This window comes from Anomaloglossus baeobatrachus, chromosome 4 (genome assembly GCF_048569485.1).
Source record: "Anomaloglossus baeobatrachus isolate aAnoBae1 chromosome 4, aAnoBae1.hap1, whole genome shotgun sequence".
NCBI classification, from domain to species: Eukaryota; Metazoa; Chordata; class Amphibia; order Anura; family Aromobatidae; genus Anomaloglossus; species Anomaloglossus baeobatrachus.
Window position 1 is genome coordinate 226851719 of NC_134356.1, and position 25677 is coordinate 226877395.

Sequence of the window (25677 nt, forward strand, 5' to 3'; positions counted from 1 at the left end):
ATGGGGATCTCCACGTTATGGGGAGCCCCCCAGCCTAACAATATCAGTCAGCAGCCGTCCAGAATGGCCGCATACATTAGATGCGACTGTTCTGGGACAGTACCCGGCTCTTCCCGATTTGCCCTGGTGCGTTGGCAAATCGGGGTAATAAGGAGTTATTGGCAGCCCATAGCTGCCAATAAGTCCTAGATTAATCATGTCAGGCGTCTCCCCGAGATACCTTCCATGATTAATCTGTAAATTACAGTAAATAAACACACACAACTGAAAAATCCTTTATTAGAAATAAAAAACACAAACACATTCCCTGGTTCACCACTTTAATCAGCCCCAAAAAGCCCTCCATGTCCGGCGGAATCCAGGATGGTCCAGCGTCGCTTCCAGCTGTGCTGCATGGAGGTGACCGGAGCAGCAGAAGAAACCGCCGCTCCTGTCACCTCCACGCAGCAAATGAAGATAGCCGCGTGATCGGCTGAGCTGTCACTGAGGTTACCTGGATCTAGCGGTGGATGCAGCGGTGGCCGCGAGTAACCTCAGTGACAGCTCAGCTGATCGCGATACTAACCTCAGTTGCTGCGTGGAGCTGACCGGAGTGGCGGTGAGTAGCGCGATCAGCTGAGCTGTCACTGAGGTTACCCGCGGCCACCGCTGGATACACCGCTAGATCCAGATAACCTCAGTGACAGCTCAGCCGATCACGCGGCTCTCTTCATTTGCTGCGTGGAGGTGACAGGAGCGGTGGTTTCTTCTGCTGCTCCGGTCACCTCCATGCAGCACAGCTGAAAGCGACGCTGGACCATCCTGGATTCCGCCGGACATGGAGGGCTTTTTGGGGCTGATTAAAGTGGTGAACCAGGGATTGTGTTTGTGTTTTTTATTTCTAATAAAGGATTTTTCAGTTGTGTGTGTTTATTTACTGTAATTTACAGATTAATCATGGAAGGTATCTCGGGGAGACGCCTGACATGATTAATCTAGGACTTATTGGCAGCTATGGGCTGCCAATAACTCCTTATTACCCCGATTTGCCAACGCACCAGGGCAAATCGGGAAGAGCCGGGTACTGTCCCAGACCAGTCACATCTAATGTATGCGGCCATTCTGGGCGGCTGCTGACTGATATTGTTAGGCTGGGGGGCTCCCCATAACGTGGAGCTCCCCATCCTGAGAATACCAGCCTTCAGCCGTATGGCTTTATCTGGCTGGTATTAAATTTGGGGGGAACCGCATGCCGTTTTTTTTAATTATTTATTTATTTATTTCTATACTCCATAGTGACACGCCCACCGGCTGCTGTGATTGGGTGCAGTGAGACACCTGTCACTCAGCGTGGGGGCGTGTCTCACTGCAACCAATCATAGGGGCCGGTGGGCGGGGAAAGCAGGGAATACGAGATTGTTTAATGAGCGGCCGGCTTTTTCAAATTAGAAAATGCCGCCGGAGCAGTGTGAACGCCGTGCAGCGCCGGTGATCGGGGATCGGTGAGTATGAGAGAGGGGGGGACACTTCAGTCACTCGGGGGATTAGCGGTCACCGGTGAATCCTTCACAGGTGACCGCTAATCAGTACACGGCACACAAACAGAGCCGCGGCATGACAATGAAGTCGGGTGAAGTTCACCCGAGTTCATTCTCATCCCGCTACTCTGTCTTCCGACATGTAGTAACGACATTTTGCATCACACACGGACATTTCTCGGAAGATCAAATAACACGCACGTGTGCCTTTAAACATAAAAAAACATATGTGCACGTTTGGTCGTATCTCCGGTATGTATGGAAACGGACCAAACACGCATGTTTTAAACGGATGTGTGTTGCAGGTAAAGCAGCTTTTTGAAAGGGAAGTTGCTAACAAAGTCGCTGTAAAGTCCCCTTTACACACTGAGACTTTGCTGCACAGCGGGAAACAAAGGACCTAGGAATGGTCCTGAACGATTTGTAGCGATCAGGAACTTCACAGCAGGGGCCAGGTCGCTGATGTGTTTCACACACTGCAATGTCGCTGGGGAGGTCGCTATAACGTCACAAAACCGGTGACGTTACACCAATGTCGTTTGCGATGTTGCAGTGTGTAAAGCCACCTTTAGGCTATACTGAATCTTTTCTCACAAATCTATATACTGGTATTTATCTACTTATCTTTTCTGGCAATATAACATGATGCCTGCAGATTGGACTACAATTTCATGGTGACAAGTTCCCTTTAAACTTTCCTCTACAGGCATTAAGCGGAATCAAACCCTCATCGACATCTACGGTAAGACTAAATATTTGTACACATGACCTTGGGTACAAAAACCTGCTTAATCAGTCATTATAGTTTTCTATTAAGTACAATATACAATTTATTTTGAAAACATAACTACATTTACCATAATTGTTTACAGCCTATTATAATGCTAGATTACCTTTTGGGCTTTTGGCATATCAGTATGGCGTTGAGCACGCACGGACCGTGCTGATTTCACTGGTTTGGCAGGAGCACAGTACATCTCTAACCTCCGTAGATCACAGCTTTGGAAGCAGCACTCATCCACTATTCCTCTATGATGTGAACGTCGACTGCTGTATCCATACCCCACTGGTTTACCTAAAGGAAAAATAATGGTAGAATTATAGAAGGTATGACAATGATAGCTGGATTATTAAAGTAGTGTAGAGAGTTAAACATGAAGTTAATGGGCTTATCCATAGTGCTGGTATTTATGTGTATTGAGCAAGTCAGTTTAGAGGTGGACCCATAGAAGCATCAATCGGTGCAAAATGGCTGTCATCCGGCTCAGTGCTCCTGTCTGTACCCTCTCCCCCTATTTCCACCAACACTGTGGCTGCTATTTTTTATTTTTTATATACCTGGTTTAATAAAAGAAGAAAACTTCACAATTGAAGTGTGCGACTGTTCTTTTGTGTTCTAGGACACACTTTGTAGCTACTTTCTGATTTACCTACAGATTTGGGTCAACGTGGCTATCCAGGATTAGTAAAACATAGCTGCTAAAACCAAAATCTGCAACTCTCCTGTCATAGAATCATAGAATGATAGAGTTGGAAGGGACCTCAAGGGCCTTCGAGTCCAACCCCCTGCGAGTGCAGGGTTTCCTAAATCATCCCAGCTATATGTTTATCCAGTTTCCACTTGAAGATTTCCATTGATGGAGAGCTCACTACCTCTGGTGGTAGCCTCTTCCACTCCCTGATTGCCCTCACTGTCAGAAAGTTTTTCTTAATGTCTATTCTGAATCTCCTTCCTTTAAGCTTCCTCCCATTGCTTCCTGTACTTCCTTGTGCTAATGAGAATAGGGTAGTTCTCTCTGTACTGTGACTACCTTTCAGATATTTGTAGACCGCTATTAAGTCTCCGATCAGCCTTCTCTTTTTCAAACTAAACATGCCTAGTTCTTTTAGCTGTTCTTCATAGAACATGGTTTGCAGACCTTCTACCATCTTCGTTGCTCTTCTCTAGACTTACTCCAATATATCGTCCAACAGTTGTGTGTTACTGTAGCTAAGTAGAGCTAGGCTGCCCTACGAGACCTAATCCAACGACTGTTTGGAGAAGAAGGCATCCATCTTTTTCTATTTCTGTACAACCTATTTATTATTCTAACTGCTGCCAACAATAGGTTGAAACAATCAGGTAAAAAAGTGGTAAAACATTGACAACTTATCTTTACTAGACATGGAATGTAAATTAAAAAAAGCAGAAGAACACCATAGCTACTTTCTGGCAACAATATTTGGATTGAATAGTGTTACATGGCAGCTACCGCGCTTCCTAACCTACAACCAAGACAGATTTAAGACCTTATTGTAACTCCATTGTAGAAAATAATGGAATAAACCAGGTTTGATTATGGCTATAAAGATTGTACAGGCTACAGACACAAACTGTTCAATCCAAATAGGTTCTACATATACAGTCATATGAAAAAGTTTGGGCACCCCTATTAATGTTAACCTTTTTTCTTTATAACAATTTGGGTTTTTGCAACAGCTATTTCAGTTTCATATATCTAATAACTGATGGACTCAGTAATATTTCTGGATTGAAATGAGGTTTATTGTACTAACAGAAAATGTGTAGTCCGCACTTAAACAAAATTTGACCGGTGCAAAAGTATGGGCAACCTTATCAATTTCTTGATTTGAACACTCCTAACTACTTTTTACTGACTTACTAAAGCACTAAATTGGTTTTGTAACCTCATTGAGCTTTGAACTTCATAGGCAGGTGTATCCAATCATGAGAAAAGGTATTTAAGGTGGCCACTTGCAAGTTGTTCTCCTATTTGAATCTCCTATGAAGAGTGGCATCATTGGCTCCTCAAAACAACTTTCAAATGATCTGAAAACAAAGATTATTTAACATAGTTGTTCAGGGGAAGGATACAAAAAGTTGTCTCAGAGATTCAAACTGTCAGTTTCCACTGTGAGGAACATAGTAAGGAAATGGAAGAACACAGGTACAGTTCTTGTTAAGCCCAGAAGTGGCAGGCCAAGAAAAATATCAGAAAGGCAGAGAAGAAGAAAGGTGAGAACAGTCAAGGACAATCCACAGACCACCTCCAAAGACCTGCAGCATCATCTTGCTGCAGATGGTGTCAATGTGCATCGGTCAACAATACAGCGCACTTTGCACAAGGAGAAGCTGTATGGGAGAGTGATGCGAAAGAAGCCGTTTCTGCAAGCACGCCACAAACAGAGTCGCCTGAGGTATGCAAAAGCACATTTGGACAAGCCAGTTCCATTTTGGAAGAAGGTCCTGTGGACGGATGAAACAAAGATTGAGTTGTTTGGTCATACAAAAAGGCGTTATGCATGGAGGCAAAAAAACATGGCATTCCAAGAAAAGCACTTGCTACCCACAGTAAAATTTGGTGGAGGTTCCATCATGCTTTGGGGCTGTGTGGCCAATGCCGGCACCGGGAATCTTGTTAAAGTTGAGGGTCGCATGGATTCAACTCAGTATCAGCAGATTCTTGACAATAATGTGCAAGAATCAGTGACGAAGTTGAAGTTACGCAGGGGATGGATATTTCAGTAAGACAATGATCCAAAACACCGCTCCAAATCTACTCAGGCATTCATGCAGAGGAACAATTACAATGTTCTGGAATGGCCATCCCAGTCCCCAGACCTGAATATCATTGAAAATCTGTGGGATGATTTGAAGCGTGCTGTCCATGCTCGGCGACCATCAAACTTAACTGAACTGAAATTGTTTTGTAAACAGGAATGGTCAAATATACCTTCATCCAGGATCCAGGAACTCATTAAAAGCTACAGGAAGCGACTAGAAGATGTTATTGTTGCAAAAGGAGGATCTACAAAATATTAATGTCACTTTTATGTTGAGGTGCCCATACTTTTGCACCGGTCAAATTTTGTTTAAATGCGGATTGCACATTTTCTGTTAGTACAATAAAACTCATTTCAATCCAGAAATATTACTGAGTCCATCAGTTATTAGATATATGAAACTGAAATAGCTGTTGGAAAAACCCAAATTGTTATAAAGAAAAAAGGTTAACATTGATAGGGGTGCCCAAACTTTTTCATATGACTGTACACTAGAGATCAAAATTAGAGAACAACACACAATTTCGTAAATGTTAAACTCGTTGTGTAGTTCTATGTGATTATAACTTAACATGAGTAAACCAGCAGTATTTTAAGCTTATTTCATAAATTAAATTTATTGTAAAGCACATTAAAAATGTAAATGAGATAAATGAAAAAGAACACTGATCAAAACTAGAGAACACTTTCAGATACCTGCAAGTTATTGGTGTTACTCTGGTACCTAGTGCTAATTTTCTTAATTAGCTGACAAACCCTATGTAACTGGCAGCCTAACTTTCCAGTTTGCACTGACTTTGCTCAAATAGTGTGCCGTTCTAAAGTGACTGAAACCCTCCAGCAGCAGGTTGTCCAGATGAAGGCCAAAGGAGTGACCCTATCAGCCACAGCAAAAAAAGTTGGTGTCTCTGAGTCTGTGATTTAGAGAATATTGCATCTTTACAACATGACAAACTCTTTCAAGTCACCTAAGAAGGCTGGTCGCCCTCGAAAGACAAATGCAAGAGAAGACAGGATAATGCGGAGAATCTCCATGGGTAATCCAACATGACAATGATCCAAAATACACTTCTATTGCATTTCTAAAGAGCAGGGTGAAAGTGATTCAGAGGCCAAATATGTCTCCTTATCGAACCCAACTGAAACACCTATGGGAAATTCTGAAGAGACACGTTGAGCATCACTCTCCATCCAGCATCCAGGCTTTAAAGGAAGTTGTTCTTGAAGAATAGAAATAGATATATGTTGCAATATGTCACCAACGTGTTTATTTCATGCCTAGAAGACTTGGTGCTGCCCTTAAAAATTATAGAGATCTCACAAAATACTAGATGTACGGTAGTTATTTTTCACGTGGGGTGTATTCATTAATGAATCAACTAAATTCAGTAACACTGAATATTTTGTAATGCAAGTCATATTATTAACATTACTTTCATGTTATGAAATAGAAAAATGATCCATGAAACTTTGTTCAAAGTTTGGAAATTGTTGATTTGTTACTTTGCTTTTCCATGGGGTATATTTATTTATGATGAGCACTGTATATTATATAGGTATTGCTTACATTTCATTGACATGTGAGTTACCGAAACTGACAACCTTAGTGATGCCATCCCAATGCGTCTAAGGGGAGGAGAAAAAAAATACTATTGTCAGTGGCATACTTAAGGTGTAAAAAGCTATGAGGCAAATTCATCAGACTGGTTTAACTCCCACACTCTCACTATGCCAATCTTGCCGGTATACATTACATGTGCCGTATCTCCTATGTGGCGTACACCTTTGTGTGCCACTCCAGAAATACTACTCAGTTTAGGAACTAAGTATCATTTCTGGAGTACAAAATTTTGTAATTTTTGATGAATTCGATGAAAATTGTGGCCAAACCCTGGCTCTGCCCCAGCTTTGCCAATTTGGGAGGAGCTAATCTAATTTAGCGTGAAAATGCCAAAAATCCCGGTCGACTATAAACTTGTAACTTTTATGCCAGTTTTCTGGCATAAAGGTTTTGATGAATCAGGCCCTGGATTTTGGTCGTGAAAAGGTCGCCAATCCAATTATGAAACGTATCAACAATAAAAGTCTTATTCTCTATTATCATATCTGAAGAATTAATTTCTCCAGTGGGTGTAGCATATCAACAGTGGAAAATCCATTTCTCTCCAATTCGTTTGTGGAAGGGTCTCCGTCTGGTACACGGTGCAGCAGTAGGTTAGAAAGGGAAATAGTCTTGTGAAAAAGACTGTTAGCCTACAGATACGGGGCTAATCTGAATGTTAGCAGCAGTTGGAATCTGCTCAGTGCCTGCAATTTGAACCCCGCTGTCATGAACTTTAATCCTTTGGGCACTGTTTGGATTTCAGTCATCGGGGCGGCGCTGGCATGGGTTGAGTCACTGCTCTGTCTATTGTGAGCAGCACTAACTGACAGCAGCTCAGCATTAGAGGAGGCTGTCAGTCAGTGTAAGGGTGGGTGGCGCTGTTACAGCTGTACTTGCACTTGCGCCACCTCGATGACTGAAACCCTAACACTGCCGGAGGATTAAAATTCATTTTGTCCTGATAGCGGAGTTTGAAATGCTGGCGCCAAGCAGGTTCCAAATGCTATTCTTGCAGATTAACCCCATATCTGCAAGTTAATAGCATTTGTTCCCTTTAAGGCACACAGGAGTTGTGCCTAACATAACTCTCCAAGTTGAGAATAATTATTTGTATAAAACATATCATGCTATGCACACAAATACCATAAAACCTTATGGAGACAGAGAGACTGGTAATACATTTGCTCTGTCTACATATATCATACACAGTGTCATATTCCATGCACAGGGAAATGTTCTGTTTAAAAATGATGATGGTCATGCCCAGATAATCCAATTAGCATTTGAACAAACATTTTGATTGTTAGTTGATTTATCAGAGGTATATTTACTCAGATCAATGGTCAAGAATACTCGTTTGCGTTCTTATGAACAGAAATAAACATTGGATAATAAATATTTGTATTTTGTCCTTTGATTGTGCATTTTTATTATTCTCATTTTGTCCTTATTACTTACTGAAAATCAGCTGTGGATTACGCATGATAAATAATGAAACAAAACCTTTATGCTCCAGTTACTACAACATAAGGTGACAAAACTATCAGCACTTCCGAGAATGCAAGTGACAAGAGTAATTAAATATTTAATACTGCTTTTGCTTCTCTGGTAACTTTACAGTACTATTTAATATTTGGTATATGCTATAAATTATACATGTGAAAAATGTGGTTGCTTTGGTTACTTTGTTACAATTTTTCTTTTTTCTGTCAGAGAAGTCATAGAGTAAGCGCACAGTGTGTATATTAATTTATGATAGATTCACCATCCAAAATAATTGTTGCTCGACATAAAGATGGCCTAGGCGAATGACGAACCTATGGCACGCGTGCCAGACTGGCCACGCAGAGCCCTTTTTGTTGGCACGCGCGCTGTCGCCACACTGCACCAATTTACACTATCGGTGTGGTCGCGCCGACAGTGCAAATTGGTGTTTAGCAGAGGACATCTCTGCTCCTTCTGACACGCCTCCTCTCCTGGGCCGCAGGCCTGTTGCCTAGGAGACGGAGGAGCGTCAGGAGGCGGTGCCGGTGTCTTGTGGCCGCGCGGGAACTGAACTGAGGACGCAGCGATGGCGCGGGTGTTGCAAGGTGAGTTTTTTTTTTTTTTATTTTTAAGCGGTGTGCGGCTGTGCCAAGGTGTGGGGGACAGAGCCAGCACCGGGGGAACATGGAGCTCACGGGGGAACATGGAGCGCGCGGGGGAACATGGAGCGCACGGGGGAACATGGAGTGCACGGGGGAACATGGGAGCACAGGGGACAGAGCCAGCACCGGGGGAACATGGAAGCACAGGGGACAGAGCCAGCACCGGGGGAACATAGAGCGCACTGGGGAACATGGAAGCACAGGGGACAGAGCCAGCACCGGGGGAACATGGAGTGCACGGGGGAACATGGAAGCACAGGGGACAGAGCCAGCACCGGGGGAACATGGAGCGCACGGGGGAACATGGAAGCACAGGGGGCAGAGCCAGCACCGGGGGAACATGGAAGCACAGGGGACAGAGCTAGCACCGGGGGAACATGGAAGCACATGGGACAGAGCCAGCACCGGGGGAACATGGAAGCACAGGGGACAGAGCCAGCACCGGGGGAACATGGAGCGCACGGGGGAACATGGGAGCACAGGGGACAGAGCTAGCACCGGGGGAACATGGGAGCACAGGGGACAGAGCCAGCACCGGGGGAACATGGAAGCACAGGGGACAGAGCCAGCACCGGGGGAACATGGAAGCACAGGGGACAGAGCCAGCACCGGGGGAACATGGGAGCACAGGGGACAGAGCCAGCAACGGGGAAACATGGAAACACAGGGGACAGCCAGCACCGGGGGAACATGGAGCGCACGGGGGAACATGGGAGCACAGGGGACAGAGCCAGCACCGGGCAACATGGAGCGCACGGGGGAACATGGGAGCACAGGGGACAGAGCCAGCACCGGGGGAACATGGAGCGCACGGGGGAACATGGGAGCACAGGGGACAGAGCCAGCACCGGGGGAACATGGAAGCACATGGGACAGAGCCAGCACCGGGGGAACATGGAGCGCACGGGGGAACATGGAAGCACAGGGGACAGAGCCAGCACCGGGGGAACATGGAGCGCACAGGGCAACATGGAAGCACAGGGGACAGAGCCAGCACCGGGGGAACATGGAAGCACAGGGGACAGAGCCAGCACCGGGGGAACATGGAAGCACAGGGGACAGAGGGAACACAGGGGACAGAGCCAGCAACGGGGGAACATGGAAACACAGGGGACAGCCAGCACTGGGGGAACATGGAGCGCACGGGGGAACATGGGAGCACAGGGGACAGAGCCAGCACCGGGGCAACATGGAGCACACGGGGGAACATGGGAGCACAGGGGACAGAGCCAGCACCGGGGCAACATGGAGCGCACGGGGGAACATGGGAGCACAGGGGACAGAGCCAGCACCGGGGGAACATGGAAGCACATGGGACAGAGCCAGCACCGGGGGAACATGGAGTGCACGGGGGAACATGGAAGCACAGGGGACAGAGCCAGCACCGGGGGAACATGGAGCGCAGGGGGGAACATGGGAGCACAGGGGACAGAGCCAGCACCGGGGGAACATGGAGCGCACAGGGGAAACATGGGAGCACAGGGGACAGAGCAAGCATGGGGAAACATGGAGCGCACGGGGGACACATGGGGAGCAAACATAGGAGCACGGGGGCAAACCGACGGAGCACGGGGGCAAACCAACAGAGCACGGGGGCAAGCAAACAGAGCCCGGGGCAAACAGAGCACGGGGCATACATGGCTGCAAAGATGGGGGAAACGTGCAAGGATGGGGGAAACATGACTGCAAGGATGGGGGGAAACATGACTGCAAAGATGGGGGGAAACATGACTGCAAGGATGGGGGGAAACTTGACTGCAAGGATGGGGGGAAACATGGCTGCAAGGATGGGGGGAAACATGGCTGCAAGGATGGGGGGAAACATGGCTGCAAGGATGGGGGGAAACATGGCTGCAAGGATGGGGGTAAACATGACTGCAAGGATGGGGGTAAACATGACTGCAAGGATGGGGGTAAACATGACTGCAAGGATGGGGGTAAACATGACTGCAACGGTGGGGGGAAACATGGCTGCAAGGATGGGGGGAAACATGGCTGCAAGGATGGGGGGAAACATGGCTGCAAGGTTGGGGGGAAACATGACTGCAAGGATGGGGGGAAACATGCCAGGATGGGGTAGATTTAACAGGAAGGGGAACATGCCAGTAAGGGGTACATTTACCAGGATGGAGGATACATTTACCAGGATGGAGGGAAATATGACAGGATGGGGGTACATGAACATGCCAGGATGAGGACAAATGCCAGGATGGGGAACATTTAGCAGGAAGGGGTACAATTACCAGGAAAGGAGACATTTACCAGGAAAGGGGACATTTACCAGGATAAGGCCACATGCCTGGATGAGGTACATTTACCAGGATGGGGTCATTTAACAGCATGGGGGAACATGCCAGGATGGGATACATTTACAATGATGGGGTGCATTTACCAGAGTGGAGGACATTTACCAGGATGGGGCCATGATGGGGACAAATATACCAGAATGTAGGAAATATATATATCAGGATGGGGGACATGTTTACCAGGAAGTGGCCAGGAAGGGGGACAGAACTACACAATGAAGGGGAGGGGGAAACTCGTACGTCTTTACGGGATTTCAGGGTGTTCAGACTTTGAAATGTAGATGTGGATTACAGGGTGAAATCTGATTGCATTCCAGGCTAAACTCTGTCTAATATGCTGCAATTTTTTCCAGAAAGATCAATCCAACTGCTGTGTCTGGAAAGGGCAGGGGCTCGGCTTCAGTGTGTGGTAAGCATGAGTGTGATGTCCCCTACTGAGGAGAAGACGGCAAAGGTAAGGTTACAATCAATTCTTTATATAATAGGATTGGTTGGTACTTCGGAAAAAAAAATGGGTTTAGGGCTACAGTTTGGGCACTCGGCCTGTAAAAGGTTCGCCATGACTGGCCTAGGCTATGAGAAGATTGCCACCACCGTGAAACTGAGCTGCAGCATGGTGACCAAGACCATACAGCGGTTTAACAAGAGAGGTTCCTCCCAGAACATACCTCGCCATGGTCAACCAAAGAAGTTGAGTGCACGTGCTCAGCATCATATCCAAAGGTTGTCTTTTCAAAATAGAAGTATAGAGGCTGCTAGCATTACTGCAGAGGTTAAAGGAGTTGGGGGTCATCCTGTCTGTGCTCAGATCATATGCCACATGCTGCATAAATTTGGTCTGCATGGCTGTCGTACCAAAAGAAGCCTCTTCTACAGATGATGGACAAGAAATCTACACTTACAGGAGAGAGAAGATCACACTGACAATTAGAGCTTACAGTCTACAGAAGATAGAGAGAGAACCCCACTGGCCATAAGAGCTTACATTCTACAGTAAAGAGTGAAAAATAGAGAGGACCTGGCGGACAATAAGAGCTTACACTCTACAGGAGAGTGAGAAGATCTCGCTGGCAATTAGAGTTTATACTCTACATGAGATAGAGGGAGAGAGAACCCCACCGACCATAAGAGCTTACATTCTACAGTAGAGAGAAAGATAGAGAGGACCCTGCTCTCCATAACAGCTTACACTCTACAAGAGAGAGAGGACCCAGCCAACCATTAGAGCTGATACTCTACAGGAGATAGATAGAGAAAGGACCCTGATGAACATAATAGATTACAATCTACAGGAGAAAAAGATAGGATCTTGCTGACCATACAGTTTAAATTGTACAAGAGAGAGTGAGGACCCTGCTGACCATAAGAGCTTACATTCTACAGGAGAGAGAGAGGAACCTACTGACCATAAGAGCTTACACTCTAAACAACAGTGAAAGGAAACCTGATGACCATTAGAGCCTATACTCTACTGAAGAGAGAGCGAGAACCACTCTGATCACAAGAGCTTACACTTTATAGAAGAGAGATAGGACCCCGTTGACCATAAGAGCATACATTTTATAAGATAGAGAGGTACCAAGTGAACACAACTTTACAATATATGATAATCCATAACATGTCATAGCTGCAGAGAATTATGGGGAAATGCAACGTAGAATGATATTAACCTGCTCTCTTATGCTTTAACAGTGTGGGAAATGGTTACTGTCAAGTTTTTTTAACTGCGAGTTTTATCTCAAAATGTTCAATTTCGCATTGAACCATGAATTTCATGAAATACAACTCGAATTTGATTCTCCGTGGATCGATCAGCTCATCTCTGATTATACCCAATCTCTGCAGACTTCATCTTTGCAATCACATTTTAAGTTTAGGTTACCCAATGGTAACTGCCTCCAGCAGTGATGGCTCTATGCGATCTATTATGTGATCTATTGCTTAATGTTTCACATTTTTGTTTTATCTGATTTTATTGTGTAAGCCCCAGCTTGTTACTTATCGTTTCAGTACATGTGACATCGTCATTGGCCTGTCATCCAACAATGTAACAGTGATATTGATATGTGTCATTGTAGTAACTGTTGACATTTACTCATACATTCCTAGCAAATGTATGATACTAGAATTGATCCATTATTTTCTACAAGATTATTTATGCCATCCAGCATAGTGCCGAACTGGTTCAGGTCCTTGGGGGCATAAAATGTTGACTGCAGCATTGCTCTGTTCAGCAATAGCTGATGGACCTAATACACAAAGTGCCTGATGTTTCCAACAATTATGTCCAGCTCAGGCATAAAACACCACACTAGCCAACTAATATAACTGAGTGAACTCTTTGCTGTCTGCTGGAGGCTGGGAATTAAGCTTACCTTCTCACCTTCTAAATCAGGCTTGCACAACAGATGGCCCGCAGGCCACATATTGACCTCCAGAGGATTTTCTGCTGCCCATGAACCTGTCCTGCAGACTGTGCTCCCTTCTTCCTATATTCAAATATATTTGCCGCTTTTAGATGCAAATACATTTGAACACTGTGGCACAGTGACTGAGGCAGAGGAACTTCAGTCAGCCCCAATGCCGATGTGCAGCAGCATATTGAGGTCTACCTGTTGCTAACATCATCAAGCTGCTAGTGGTGCCACATAGGAATATGACATGGCTGGCTGCGGTAAATGCTCAGTGCTGAAGATTAAATGTGTAATTATTAGGAGGTGGGAGGAGGAGGATTAGGGTTCCTGATAAGCCACAATGTGGGGGAGGGGAGACTGTTAAAGAAGACACAGTATAGCGAGGGGCAGAGGGACTTTATAGAGAAGGGCAATGTGAGGGGAGTATTATGAATAGGGGAGGGACGGGGGTGGTGATGGTATGGAGAGTCTCATAGTGGGGTAGTGGGGGGGACATTATGGAGAGGGGCTGTGGGGGGAGGGGAATATTATGGACACGCTCAGTGTGGGGGACACTATGGAGAGGTGTAGTGTAGGAGACAATATAGATAAAGTTATATTATGGAGCGGGTCAGTGTGGGGGATATTTTATGCAGGAAGCACAGTGAGGGGCAATTATTTATTCAGTGGTGCAGCATGGGAGATATATTTATTTATGGGGCAGTATAATGATACTCTTTTTTTTTAAGTGCACCATGTCGAGATGTGCTGATGAAAATGGAGAAGAGGTAGCTCTGTTCATGAGATTTCATAATGGCTATAATACATGGAGACAAAAGGATGGAAACAACTTCAATTAGTGAAGATGTCATCTATAAGGTATCTGCATGTAAATGTTTATTTGTGATACTAACTACATCTCATCAGTACTGTGGTTCCTGTATGGTCCACAGTCTGATTTTGGCTTTTAGCAACAACTCCCAGCATCTCTTTACCATTGCTAAGGACATACTGGGAATTGTAGGTACAAGCAGTACATGTATGGGGCTGATATGACATTACTATTGATCGCTGCTCTATGCTTGGTGCTGTATACATGTACTAATGGTGGTTCTGGAGCTTCATTCATATACTGACAGTGGTTCTGTATTCATGTACTGACGGTTCTTCTGGCTTTGCATTCATGTGCTGAATTCTAGTACCAATGGTGGTTCTGATGCTGCATTAATGTACTGATGATGGTTCTGGCTTCACACTAATATACTGACAGTGGTTCTAATACTGCATTTATGTATTGACAGTGCTTCTGGCGCTGCACTCATGTACTTATGGTGCTCCAGTGCTGCATCGTGTACTGATGGTGATTCTGGTGTTGCATTGATGTAATGACAGTTCATCTGATCTTACACATTTGCAGCAATCCTTAATTATTCTCAAATGTTTATGTTTTAATTGTTTTTATGCGTAAGACTTTGGTGACATTCTGCTCCAAAACATTTTAAGTTAGCGTGTGTTCATACTGATAATTTTGGAGCAGAAACTGAGCAGAATCTCTCCAAACCCTGAAAACGTGCTTTTGGTGAAGTATTAATGCACTGATGGTGGTTCTGATGATGTATTCATGTTAGTACCCCTTCAAATATTTTTGTGACCTTTGGGATTTATTCAGAATGGCAATTTGGCCCTTGTACCAAAAAATGTTGTGCAGCCCTGTTTTAAATGTTTCAAAACTGTAAACAACGCAAACAACAACTGAAAAGTTTTCCAGTAGATTAATGTAGCGCAGGCAAATCAAAATCAGCATCTCATCAAAATCCCAGACAAAACAGTAAGTTTATTACATCAGGTCAGTAACAGGTCACGTTTAAAGGATATCCAGGCTAAAGAATACATGACTCACTAATTGGCCCTGGTTTTTTATTCAATGAACAGATGTTCAATTAAGAGACAGCTTTTTAACCTAAAAGCCATCTTCGCAAATCAGAATATGATCTATGTAAAGTGCACTTCTCATTACTAACTAATATACTTTTCAGCACTTAGAAAGAAGTGACCAAATCAATTCCTGTGTGAAGAGCAATGTTGTAAGCATATAGTCAATGATAGGAAAATGATTATTCTTTACATCAATTTATGTTATTCATTATTTTAAAGTATTTTGTGGGTTCTTTTTTATGTCCCCCTTGCCACATAGACTGATATTAGGTTTATACATTGAGTTATGGAAAGATAGTTTTTAAGCATTCATCTCATGATGATCACCATAATAGTTGATAGACAAAGTTCACCTCCCTCTCTGCTCCGTGACCACTCCACAGATGGCAGAACATGACTAGAAACGTCCCATCGAAGGCAATGAACATCTGCAGTTTATTGTTTCCTATAACTTGTATAGTTTCGAGAATGCATGTCTTTGACTGTCAACTCAAGTTTGGAGGAAGATAGCTCCCCACATAATCATGTACAGATAATATAATTAAAAATATACAATCAAAAAGTCAAAGCATAATGGAAAAAATAACATAGAGCATTGAATATTAATAATGTGTAACAAAAAAAAAAAATCACTTAACTCAATCTTCCACATTATTCTCACTGGAATCCAGTCCAGAAAGCTTAGATGAGGGGTAAAAATAGAGAATCTGTAAAAGGGTCTTACATACCAAATTTAAAAATGGGTAGAGTTGCCTTTGAGACCATGTGCCAGGGTTTTGGAGCAACTTTCGCCTCTGAACCCATTATGGCTATGTAACATAGCCAGTGCGGTAGTCGTGGGCGAGAGTTGTAGTCCTCAGCCCGTCCCGGTATGCTACAGACACAGGGGGAAGAGTGGTGTGTGAAGTGGGTATGGAGGTGGTACCTGGTTGCAGGTGGACATTCCGGACTTCAGCCAACCTGTGGAAAAACCGCAACAAAACCGCAACAAACCGTGGTAAAACCACATGCTGATTTTGGGTGTGTTTCTGGTGTGTTTTTTGCCGCACATGCGGAATTCTGCCAAAGGGTGCGTTTTTTACTTAAGAAACACATTTTCCCAGTGCGCACAGATCCTTAAATAACGTTTCCAGTTAATATTCACAAGCTTAACACTACATTCTTCAACAGGCAATTTCTTATCTACACATTAAGGCTCTCCTATTCCGGCTGCAGACAGAGTCCCTCTGGCTACCAAAGAGGATGAGGGCTTGGTGCATTGCTGTTAAGCACTGTGCTGTCTCCAGGGGGGCTGCGCTACTTTCCCAGGATAACTCATAGAGTCTTCTTTCTGTCAGTGGCCCTGTCAGTCAACACTGACTCCGCTGACTGTCTGCACCATTCACGATAGCCACTTGAGGAGGGGGTGCTTTCTGATCCCTCGTTCCACCTCACTGTAGCCTCCCTGCTACCAGCTGTATTCCTGGTCACCTAGTTTCTCTGTCCTGCTCAGTCTTGTGTCTGTTCTCTTTCACACAACACTGCTACAGTCTGCTCAGTTTAGTTCATCGTTCACTACTCACTTTTCGCTATCTGACCAAAAGCAGGAAATGCCTTCCACTATATCCCTTCACTGTGGGCCAGACCTATTCAGCTACCCCTATCAGTCCTGCCACTATACCTTCTAACTGAGCCCTCCTTCCCTGCTAAGGAGTTCATTGCCATCTAGTGGTAGCTGACAGTACTGCGACAAAACTCACATGACAGCTTTTTGACATTTCCACATTACCAACATTACACCTGAAAACACACAAGTCAATAACATTCCTCTTAATCACACATACAACCCCTGGTAAAAATTATGGACTCACCTGGCTGATGTTCATTCAGTTGTTTACTTTTGTTTAAGAAAAGCAGATCACAGACATGGCACAAAACTAAAGTCATTTCAAATGGCAATTTTCTGGCTTTAAGAAACACTAAAAAAATCATGAAAACATAATGTGCAGCCAGTAACGGTTACTTTTCAAAACCAAACAGGGGGAAAAATTTTTGGAATCACTCAATTATGAAGAAAAATTTATGGAATCACCCTGTAAATTTTCATTCCCAAAACTAAAACCTGCATCAAATAAGATCTGCTCGTTAGTCTGCATCTAAAAAGGAGTGATCACACCTTGGAGAGCTGTTGCACCAAGTGGACTGAGATGAATCATGGCTCCAACACGAGAGACGTCAATTAAAACGAAGGAGAGGATTATCAAACTCTTAAAAGAGGGTAAATCATCACGCAATGTTGCAAAAGATATTGGTTGTTCACAGTCAGCTGTGTCTAAAATCTGGACCAAATACAAACAACATGGGAAGGTTGTTAAAGGCAAACATAATGGTAGACCAAGGAAGACATCAAAGCGTCAAGATCGGAAACTTAAAGCAATATGTCTCCAAAACAGGAAATGCACAACAAAACAAATGAGGAACGAATGGGAGGAAACTGTAGTCAATGTCTGTGACTGTAAGAAACCGCCTAAAGGAAATGGGATTTACATACAGAAAAGCTAAAAAAATAAAAGATGACTGCCTGAAGAGAATATGTAAATTTCCACAGTCATTGATGATATGGGGCTGCATGTCAGGTAACGTCACTGGGGATATGGCTGTCATTACACCTTCAATAAATGCCCCAGCTTACATTGAAATTTTGGACACTCCTCTTATCCCATCAATTGAAAGGGTGTTTGGGGATGATGAAATCATTTATCAAGATGATAATGCATCCTGCCATAGAGCAAAAACTGTGAAAACATTCCTTGAAAGAAGACACATAAGGTCAATGACATGGCCTGCAAATTGTCCTAATCTCAATCCAATTGAAAATCTTTGGTGGAAGTTGAAGAAAATGGTCCATGACAAAGCTCCAACCTGCAAAGCTGATCTGGCAACAGCAATCAGAGCAAGTTGGAGCCAGATTGATGAACAGTACTGTACGTCACTCATCAAGTCCATGCCTCCAAGACTGCAAGCTGTTATAAAAGCCAGAGGTGGTGCAACAAAATACTAGTGATATATTGGATTGTTCTTTTGCTTGTTTTTCATGATTCCATCATTTTTTCCCTCATAATTGAGTGATTCCATAATTTTTTCCCCATTTGGCCTTGAAAAGTAACCGCTACTGGCTAGCACATTATGTTTTCATGATTTTTTTTAGTGTTTCTTAAAGCCAGAAGGTTGCCATTTGAAATGACGTTTTTTGTGCCATGTCTGTGATCTGCTTTTTTTTTTTAAATAAAAGTAAACGACTGAATGAACATCCTCAGAGCCAGGTGAGTCCATAATGTTTGCCAGGGGTTGCATAAAAGGCATGACGTCTTTAGGGGTGGTAGGGCATTGGACAACCTCTGCTATACCGACCGGACAGTAGTGTTTCCCTGAGTCTCATCTTTCTGATTATCTGTTAAGTATTAACCCTTTCACAACATTTGCGCTGACCACAGCAAGACCCTATGGTGACAAAAGTAATTTAGCTAGGGAAGTGAACAGGTAATTGCTATGCACAGAGAAGTTTTAAAGGGGACCTGGAGACAGACCGGCACCCGGGTAAAAATTATTAAATTGGAGTGTACGTAGCTCCCATAAATATGGCAGGCATATTTCTGGCCTCAGGACAGCGGGACGCATGTAACACATATTTTGCCTTAATTGTGGGATGTGCATATCAGCGCATAATTAATAACAAGCTGCTGGAGGACAATAGACACATCATGTTTCCTAGATTTGGATAGATAAAATCATAATATGAAACATGATGATAATATCTTCTGCATGGAACACTCATAGGCGGAGATATGAGGAAAGATGACATTTCATAATTCTTTGGATCCTGAAGGCACACCCCATGTCCAGGTCTATCATAGGTCACCAGGTTGGTGGTATGTGGGAGGTACATAGTTTATCAGAAACCAAAGCAGACATTTTGGAGGGGTTCTTCTCAGGAGAGGTCACGTCCAGTAAACATGTGTGGAGTACCAAGGAAATCATTGGCTCTACAGCACCTAAGAATGATTTAAAGAGAACCTGTCACCAGTTTTTGACCCTATGAACAAATGTCACCACCTGTAACTGTTTCTTTGCTGCAATTTTCAAATCCATCAGCGCCTTACTCCCCTTATATACTCCCCAAAAATACCATTTGATATGCTCCAGCATAGTATGTAAATCAGTGTGGTCCATTCCGACAGGTGTCCTCACTGTGACATATGTTTTTCCTCTCTACTCTGAATTGCGTCCTTCTGCCTTGAGTGATATGGATGACACATTCTGCGTCATCCACATAGTGAACCAAGATCTAGTGCCTGCGAAGTAGTGTCCCCGGCCCGTGCAGACACACACTGCTCTGCCCTACAGAGTATAGAACATCATTGTGCAAGCGCCAAGCAATATCATTGTGATGTCATCCTGATTTTGGTGCTAGCGCAGTGATGTTCTATGTTCTGACCACAGTAGGGCAGAGTGGAGTGTGCCTACATGGGTGGGCAAGGCTATTGCACAGTTGCAAGATGTTGGGGCTATAAATGGGGAGTCAGGCGCTGATAGACACATTTGTGGAATGCCTCAAAGGAACAGTTTAAGGTGGTTGCATTTGTTCATAGGGTCAAAAACTGGTGACAGGTTCCCTTTTAAAAATCAAGCAAAAGCTGGAAATTTCTCATGGATAAGTATGTCGCTAGACTCCTGCAATTTCAGCTAGGTATAGGTATTAACCAATCAATATAAATGAACTGGCATTCTTAAGTAATTACATGAAACAAGGTGAGCAGTACATGACAGATGTGTGATACGGAGCCTGCCTATGGAGGTGTTCAGCTACAGAGACATTGTGCTCTAGAGGGCGAGAGCCTCGCTAGCGCAGCATTATTTTGTAGCCCAGGTCAGATTCCAGGGTAGAACGTGGGATCAACAGCCAAGAAATTTTCATTGGCAACAAAAATGCTTTGTATGACAAAATCTTTTTTCTAGGAAACAGACTAAATTTTTCAAGGTCTGAGATAAGATAATTAGATAGCATTTTTTTCTGCTTAGTTTACACTTTATTTTTAAACAACCGTGCACAGGCTGTAATGTGACTGTATATATACAGCTTGTGCAAATGTCCAAGTCTGAATAGTACAGAAAATAATATATTAACAGAATATTATTATACTCCTACATACACATAGTAATAAAATGGGGTTAAGTATTCCAAATGACATGGTGTACATCTAGTATGTCTAAAAATCTTGCCAAAGACAAGACTAATGACTGATATATTGCTTTTTAGATCCACCTAGGCCATAAAAGAGAATCTTTTAACAGGTGTTTGCCACCTAATCTGAGAGCAGCATAACGTAGGGGCAGAGATCTTGATTCCAGTGATGTGTTACGTACTAAGGGTACCTTCACACTTAGCGATGCAGCAGCGATCCGACCAGTGATCTGACCTGGTCAGGATCGCTGCTGCATCGCTACATGGTCGCTGGTGAGCTGTCAAACAGGCAGATCTCACCAGCGACCAGTGAACAGCCCCCAGCCAGCAGCGACGTGCAAGCGACGCTGCGCTTGCACGGAGCCGCTGTCTGGAAGCTGCGGAGACTGGTAACTAAGGTAAACATCGGGTATGGTTACCCGATGTTTACATTAGTTACCAGTGTGAGCAGGGAGCAGGGAGCCGCGCACACTGAGCGCTGGCTCCTTGCTCTCCTAGCTACAGTACACATCGGGTTAATTAACCCGATGTGTAATGCAGCTACATGTGCAGAGAGCAGGGAGCCGCGCACACTGCTTAGCGCTGGCTCCTTGCTCTCCTAGCTGCTGTACACATCGGGTTAATTAACCCGATGTGTACAGCAGCTACATGTGCAGAGAGCCGGAGCCGGCAGCACAGGCAGCGTGAGAGCTGCAGAGGCTGGTAACTAAGGTAAATATCGGGTAACCACCTTGGTTACCCGATGTTTATCTTGGATACAGCTTACCTCAGCTGTCAGACGCTGGCTCCTGCTCCCTGCTCGCTTCATTTGTCGCTCTCTTGCTGTCACACACAGCGATCTGTGTGTCACAGCAGGAGAGCGGCTTTGAAGAAAACGAACCAGGGCTGTGTGTAACGAGCAGCGATCTCGCAGCAGGGGCCAAATCGCTGCTCAGTGTCACACACAGCGAGATCGCTAATGAGGTCACTGCTGCGTCACAAAAAGCGTGACTCAGCAGCGATCTCGGCAGTGAGCTCGCTATGTGTGAAGCACCCCTAAGGCTGTTTATTGTAGTTTTGATAAAATCACTGTTTAATCAGCAGGAGATTATCATTAGAAGACTTGTAAACCTACTGCCAGGAAGTCAAGCATATTCATGAGGTCTATATAGCCCCTCCTCCACTACTAATTGGCAACCTTCTGTGTACAATGTATATGAGCAGAAAACTGCCAATCAGTGGTGTGGGCAGGGTTATACAGAGGTCAGCATTCAGAGAACGGGTAGATCTGCAGCAGATAAAATACTGATTATGCCACAATCTGAAACAGGAATGCAGAACTCAGAGCTTAATCATGTCATGGTGCCTCCGACGGCTCCGGCAATCCACAGGTTGGTAGACAAATGTAAAAAGGAATACAGTAGTAGGGGAAGGTAAGTAGGTGGTCGCAGGGGCTGATTAAGTAGTCCAGATATGTGTAGTGGCTAATCTCCCTGATCTGGTTTGACTTTCCCGTGGTTCCTAGCATGCGCAGACACTTTGATCATATGGCCTGAAGTAGTAGCTGGGGTGAATGCAGCCCCACAAGAAACATAGACACCATAAGTTTCATGAACCAAGAGAGGTTATATGGAGCGGCTTACAGCGTGCATTGTCATCACTGCAGGTTATATGGAGTAGTTCCATTTTTTTCCTTTCCACAGAGAGTTTACTTCTCCTTACCAGACACAGTCATTTGAGGATATAAGTGACTGAAAGTAAACGCTCCGACTCCAGTGATCATACACCTCTCCCTCCAAACTCAATCCTCACCTCCTGAGTCCTGAGCCACAGACATCTTTCTTTTTTTTCCTGTCAGAAAAGTACCCGGAAATGTCCCCACTGCTGCATCACTTCCTTTACCATATAAGACCCGCAACACACATCTGTTTAATTTGTACGTGTGCGGTACGTATTTGCACGTACCGGAGACACGTACACACGGAGACCCATGTTATTCAATGGTAGATGGCACACACACGTAAAATCACACGGAACATGTGACCGTGTGGTAAGTACGTGTGTGCGCTTTTCTACACGGACGACATGTCCGTTTTTGGCCGGCAGCACGCAGGCACGGACCCGCTTTAGTCTATGGGTCCATGCCTGCACGTACCGCAAACGGAGTATGTCCGTGTTCAGCACATTTCGTGCGTGTGCGTTTTTACACTAGCGATCTTATTTTTTGTTTTTTTTTAAATTAAAGTCAGTATACTTACCTTTTTTCCTGCTGTTCTCAGTCATACTTACATTGGCGCTCGTTTTTTTTCTTCCTCCGGCTCATACCGCTCCCCGATCACCAGCGCGGCGAGGAACAGCTGTGCAGAGAATACGCGGCAAGAATTACTTTGAATATGCCGGCCGCTCATTAATCAATCTCGTATTCCCTGCTTTCCCCACCCACAGACGCCTGTGATTGGTTGCAGTCAGACACGCCCCCCATGCTGAGTGACAGCTGTCTCACTGCACCCAATCACAGCAGCCGGTGGGCGTGTCTATACTGTGCAGTAAAATAAATAAATAAATAATTAAAAAAAACGGCATGCGGTCTCACCCAATTTTAATACCGGCCAGATAAAGCCATACGGCTGAAAGCTGGTATTCTCAGGATGGGGAGCCCCACGTTATGGGGAGCCTCCCAGCCTAACAATATCAGTCAGCAGCCGCCAAGAATTGCCGCATATATTATATGCGACAGTTCTGGGACTGTACCCGGCTCTTCCCGATTTGCCCTGGTGTGTTGGCAAATCGGGGTAATAAGGAGTTATTGGAAGCCCATAGCTGCCAATAAGTCCTAGATTAATCATGTCAGGCGTCTCCCCGAGATGCCTTCCATGATTAATCTGTAAATTACAGTAAATAAACACACACACCCGAACAATCCTTTATTAGAAAAAAAAAACTAACTAATTGCCTTGTTCACCAATTTAATAAGCCCGAAAAAGCCCTCCATGTCCGGCGTATTCCAGGATGGTCCAGCGTCGCTTCCAGCTCTGCTGCATGAAGGTGACCGGAGCTGCAGAAGACACCGCTGCTCCTGTCAGCTCCACGCAGCTAATGAAGGGAATAGCGCGTTCAGCTGAGCTGTCACTAAGGTTACTCGCGGCCAACGCTGAATACAGCTGATCGCGCTATTCCCTTCATTAGCTGCGTGGAGCTGACAGGAGTGGCGGTGTCTTCTGCAGCTCCGGTCACCTTCATGCAGCACAGCTGGAAGCGACGCTGGACCATCCTGGAGTACGCCGGACATGGAGGGCTTTTTCGGGCTTATTAAATTGGTGATCAATGCAATTTGTTAGTGTTTTTATTTCTAATAAAGGATTGTTCGGGTGTGTGTGTTTATTTACTGTAATTTACAGATTAATCATGGAAGGCATCTCGGTGAGACGCCTGACATGATTAATCTAGGACTTATTGGCAGCTATGGGCTTCCAATACCTCCTTATTATTCCGATTTGCCAACGCACCAGGGCAAATCGGGAAGAGCCGGGTACAGTCCCAGAACTGTCGCATATAATGTATGCGGCAATTCTTGGCGGCTGCTGACTGATATTGTTAGGCTGGGGGGCTCCCCATAACGTGGGGCTCCCCATCCTGAGAATACCAGCCTTCAGCCGTATGGCTTTATCTGGCTGGTATTAAAATTGGGGGGGACCGCATGCCGTTTTTTTAAATTATTTATTTATTTATTTTACTGCACAGTATGGACACGCCCACCGGCAGTTGTGATTGGGTGCAGTGAGACAGCTGTCACTCAGCGTGGGGGGCGTGTCTGACTGCAAGCAATCACAGGCGTCTGTGGGTGGGGAAAGCAGGGAATACGAGATTGATTAATGACCGGCCGGAATATTCAAAGTAATTGTTGCTGCATATTCTCTGCACAGCTGTTCCTCGCTGCGCTGGTGATCGGGGAGCGGTAAGTATGAGAGAGGGCTGCTCACTTCAGCCACTCGGGGGATTAGCGGTCACTGGTGAAACCTTCACAGGTGACCGCTAATCAGTACGCGGCACACAGACAGAGCCGCGGCATAACAATGAAGTCGGGTGAAGTTCACCCGAGTTCATTCTCATCGCGCAACTCTGTCTGCTGTCAGCCGACATGTATCAACGACATTGTGCAACACACAAACGGACATTCCACACGGACATTCCATGTACACATACACAGGCATTTTACACACAAACACGGACATTTTACACGTACACACGGCTCGCATACGCCATCACACGGATGTCATACAAACCGGAGAAACGCCCCAAAAAAACGGAACACGGACCCGAAAAACGGACCGTGTCACACGGACGGTTTTTTTTGCGGAAGTGTGTTTTAGGCCTAAAGCAATGCTAGTTTTTAGAAAGGCCAGCAGAGGTCAGTGTACATGCCACAACTCTCATAGCAAGGCTTCAGAAGGCACAGATAATGTCCAACATTATAGAAAAACACATGACCCACCAGGAGACATTCTAGTAGTGTCTACTCTGGGTCACTACAATTGTATTAAAATGACAGCAAGCAGCCCAGTAAGTGACACATCAATGGAATCGGGGTCTTTGCCCATACATTATGCTGCTCTCAGATGGGATGAGGGATCCCTTATTTACCATGTTTGGTTAACCAATGCTGTCAGATGGGGTAGCAAAAACCTATGGACTTATTCCCTTTAACAAAATTCACACAAATCTTATCCAGATTATCCCATAAGAACAGAGGGATTGCAGACTTTCATAAAAAACCTGGACCACCTCATTAAGTAGGGGTTGTTGAAGAGTGTGCTATTTGCCCCAGTCTTTTCTAATTACACCCCTGCGCACATGTAATACTCAGTTCATGCCTGATTTAAAAAATAAAAAAAAATTGCATAGGTTAAAAAAATCCCTTTTGTTCAACAAACATTACATAAATCAATTGTACAAGTGAATATAAGAAACTGTGATATGCCTTAGCAGAGAAATATGATTCTCTATCTAAGGCC

The 25677-nt window shown here is 44.7% G+C and overlaps 1 protein-coding gene across 1 annotated transcript in view; it reads right to left on the bottom strand.

The window, feature by feature from the left end:
* The window catches only part of IGF1 (insulin like growth factor 1), a 169753-nt gene that overhangs the window by 17801 nt on the left and 126275 nt on the right, over nt 1-25677 (bottom strand). The window contains exon 3 of the mRNA XM_075344715.1: nt 2411-2592. Within this exon, the coding sequence (XP_075200830.1) occupies nt 2411-2592 (182 nt within the window). The remainder of the gene's footprint in view (nt 1-2410; nt 2593-25677) is intronic.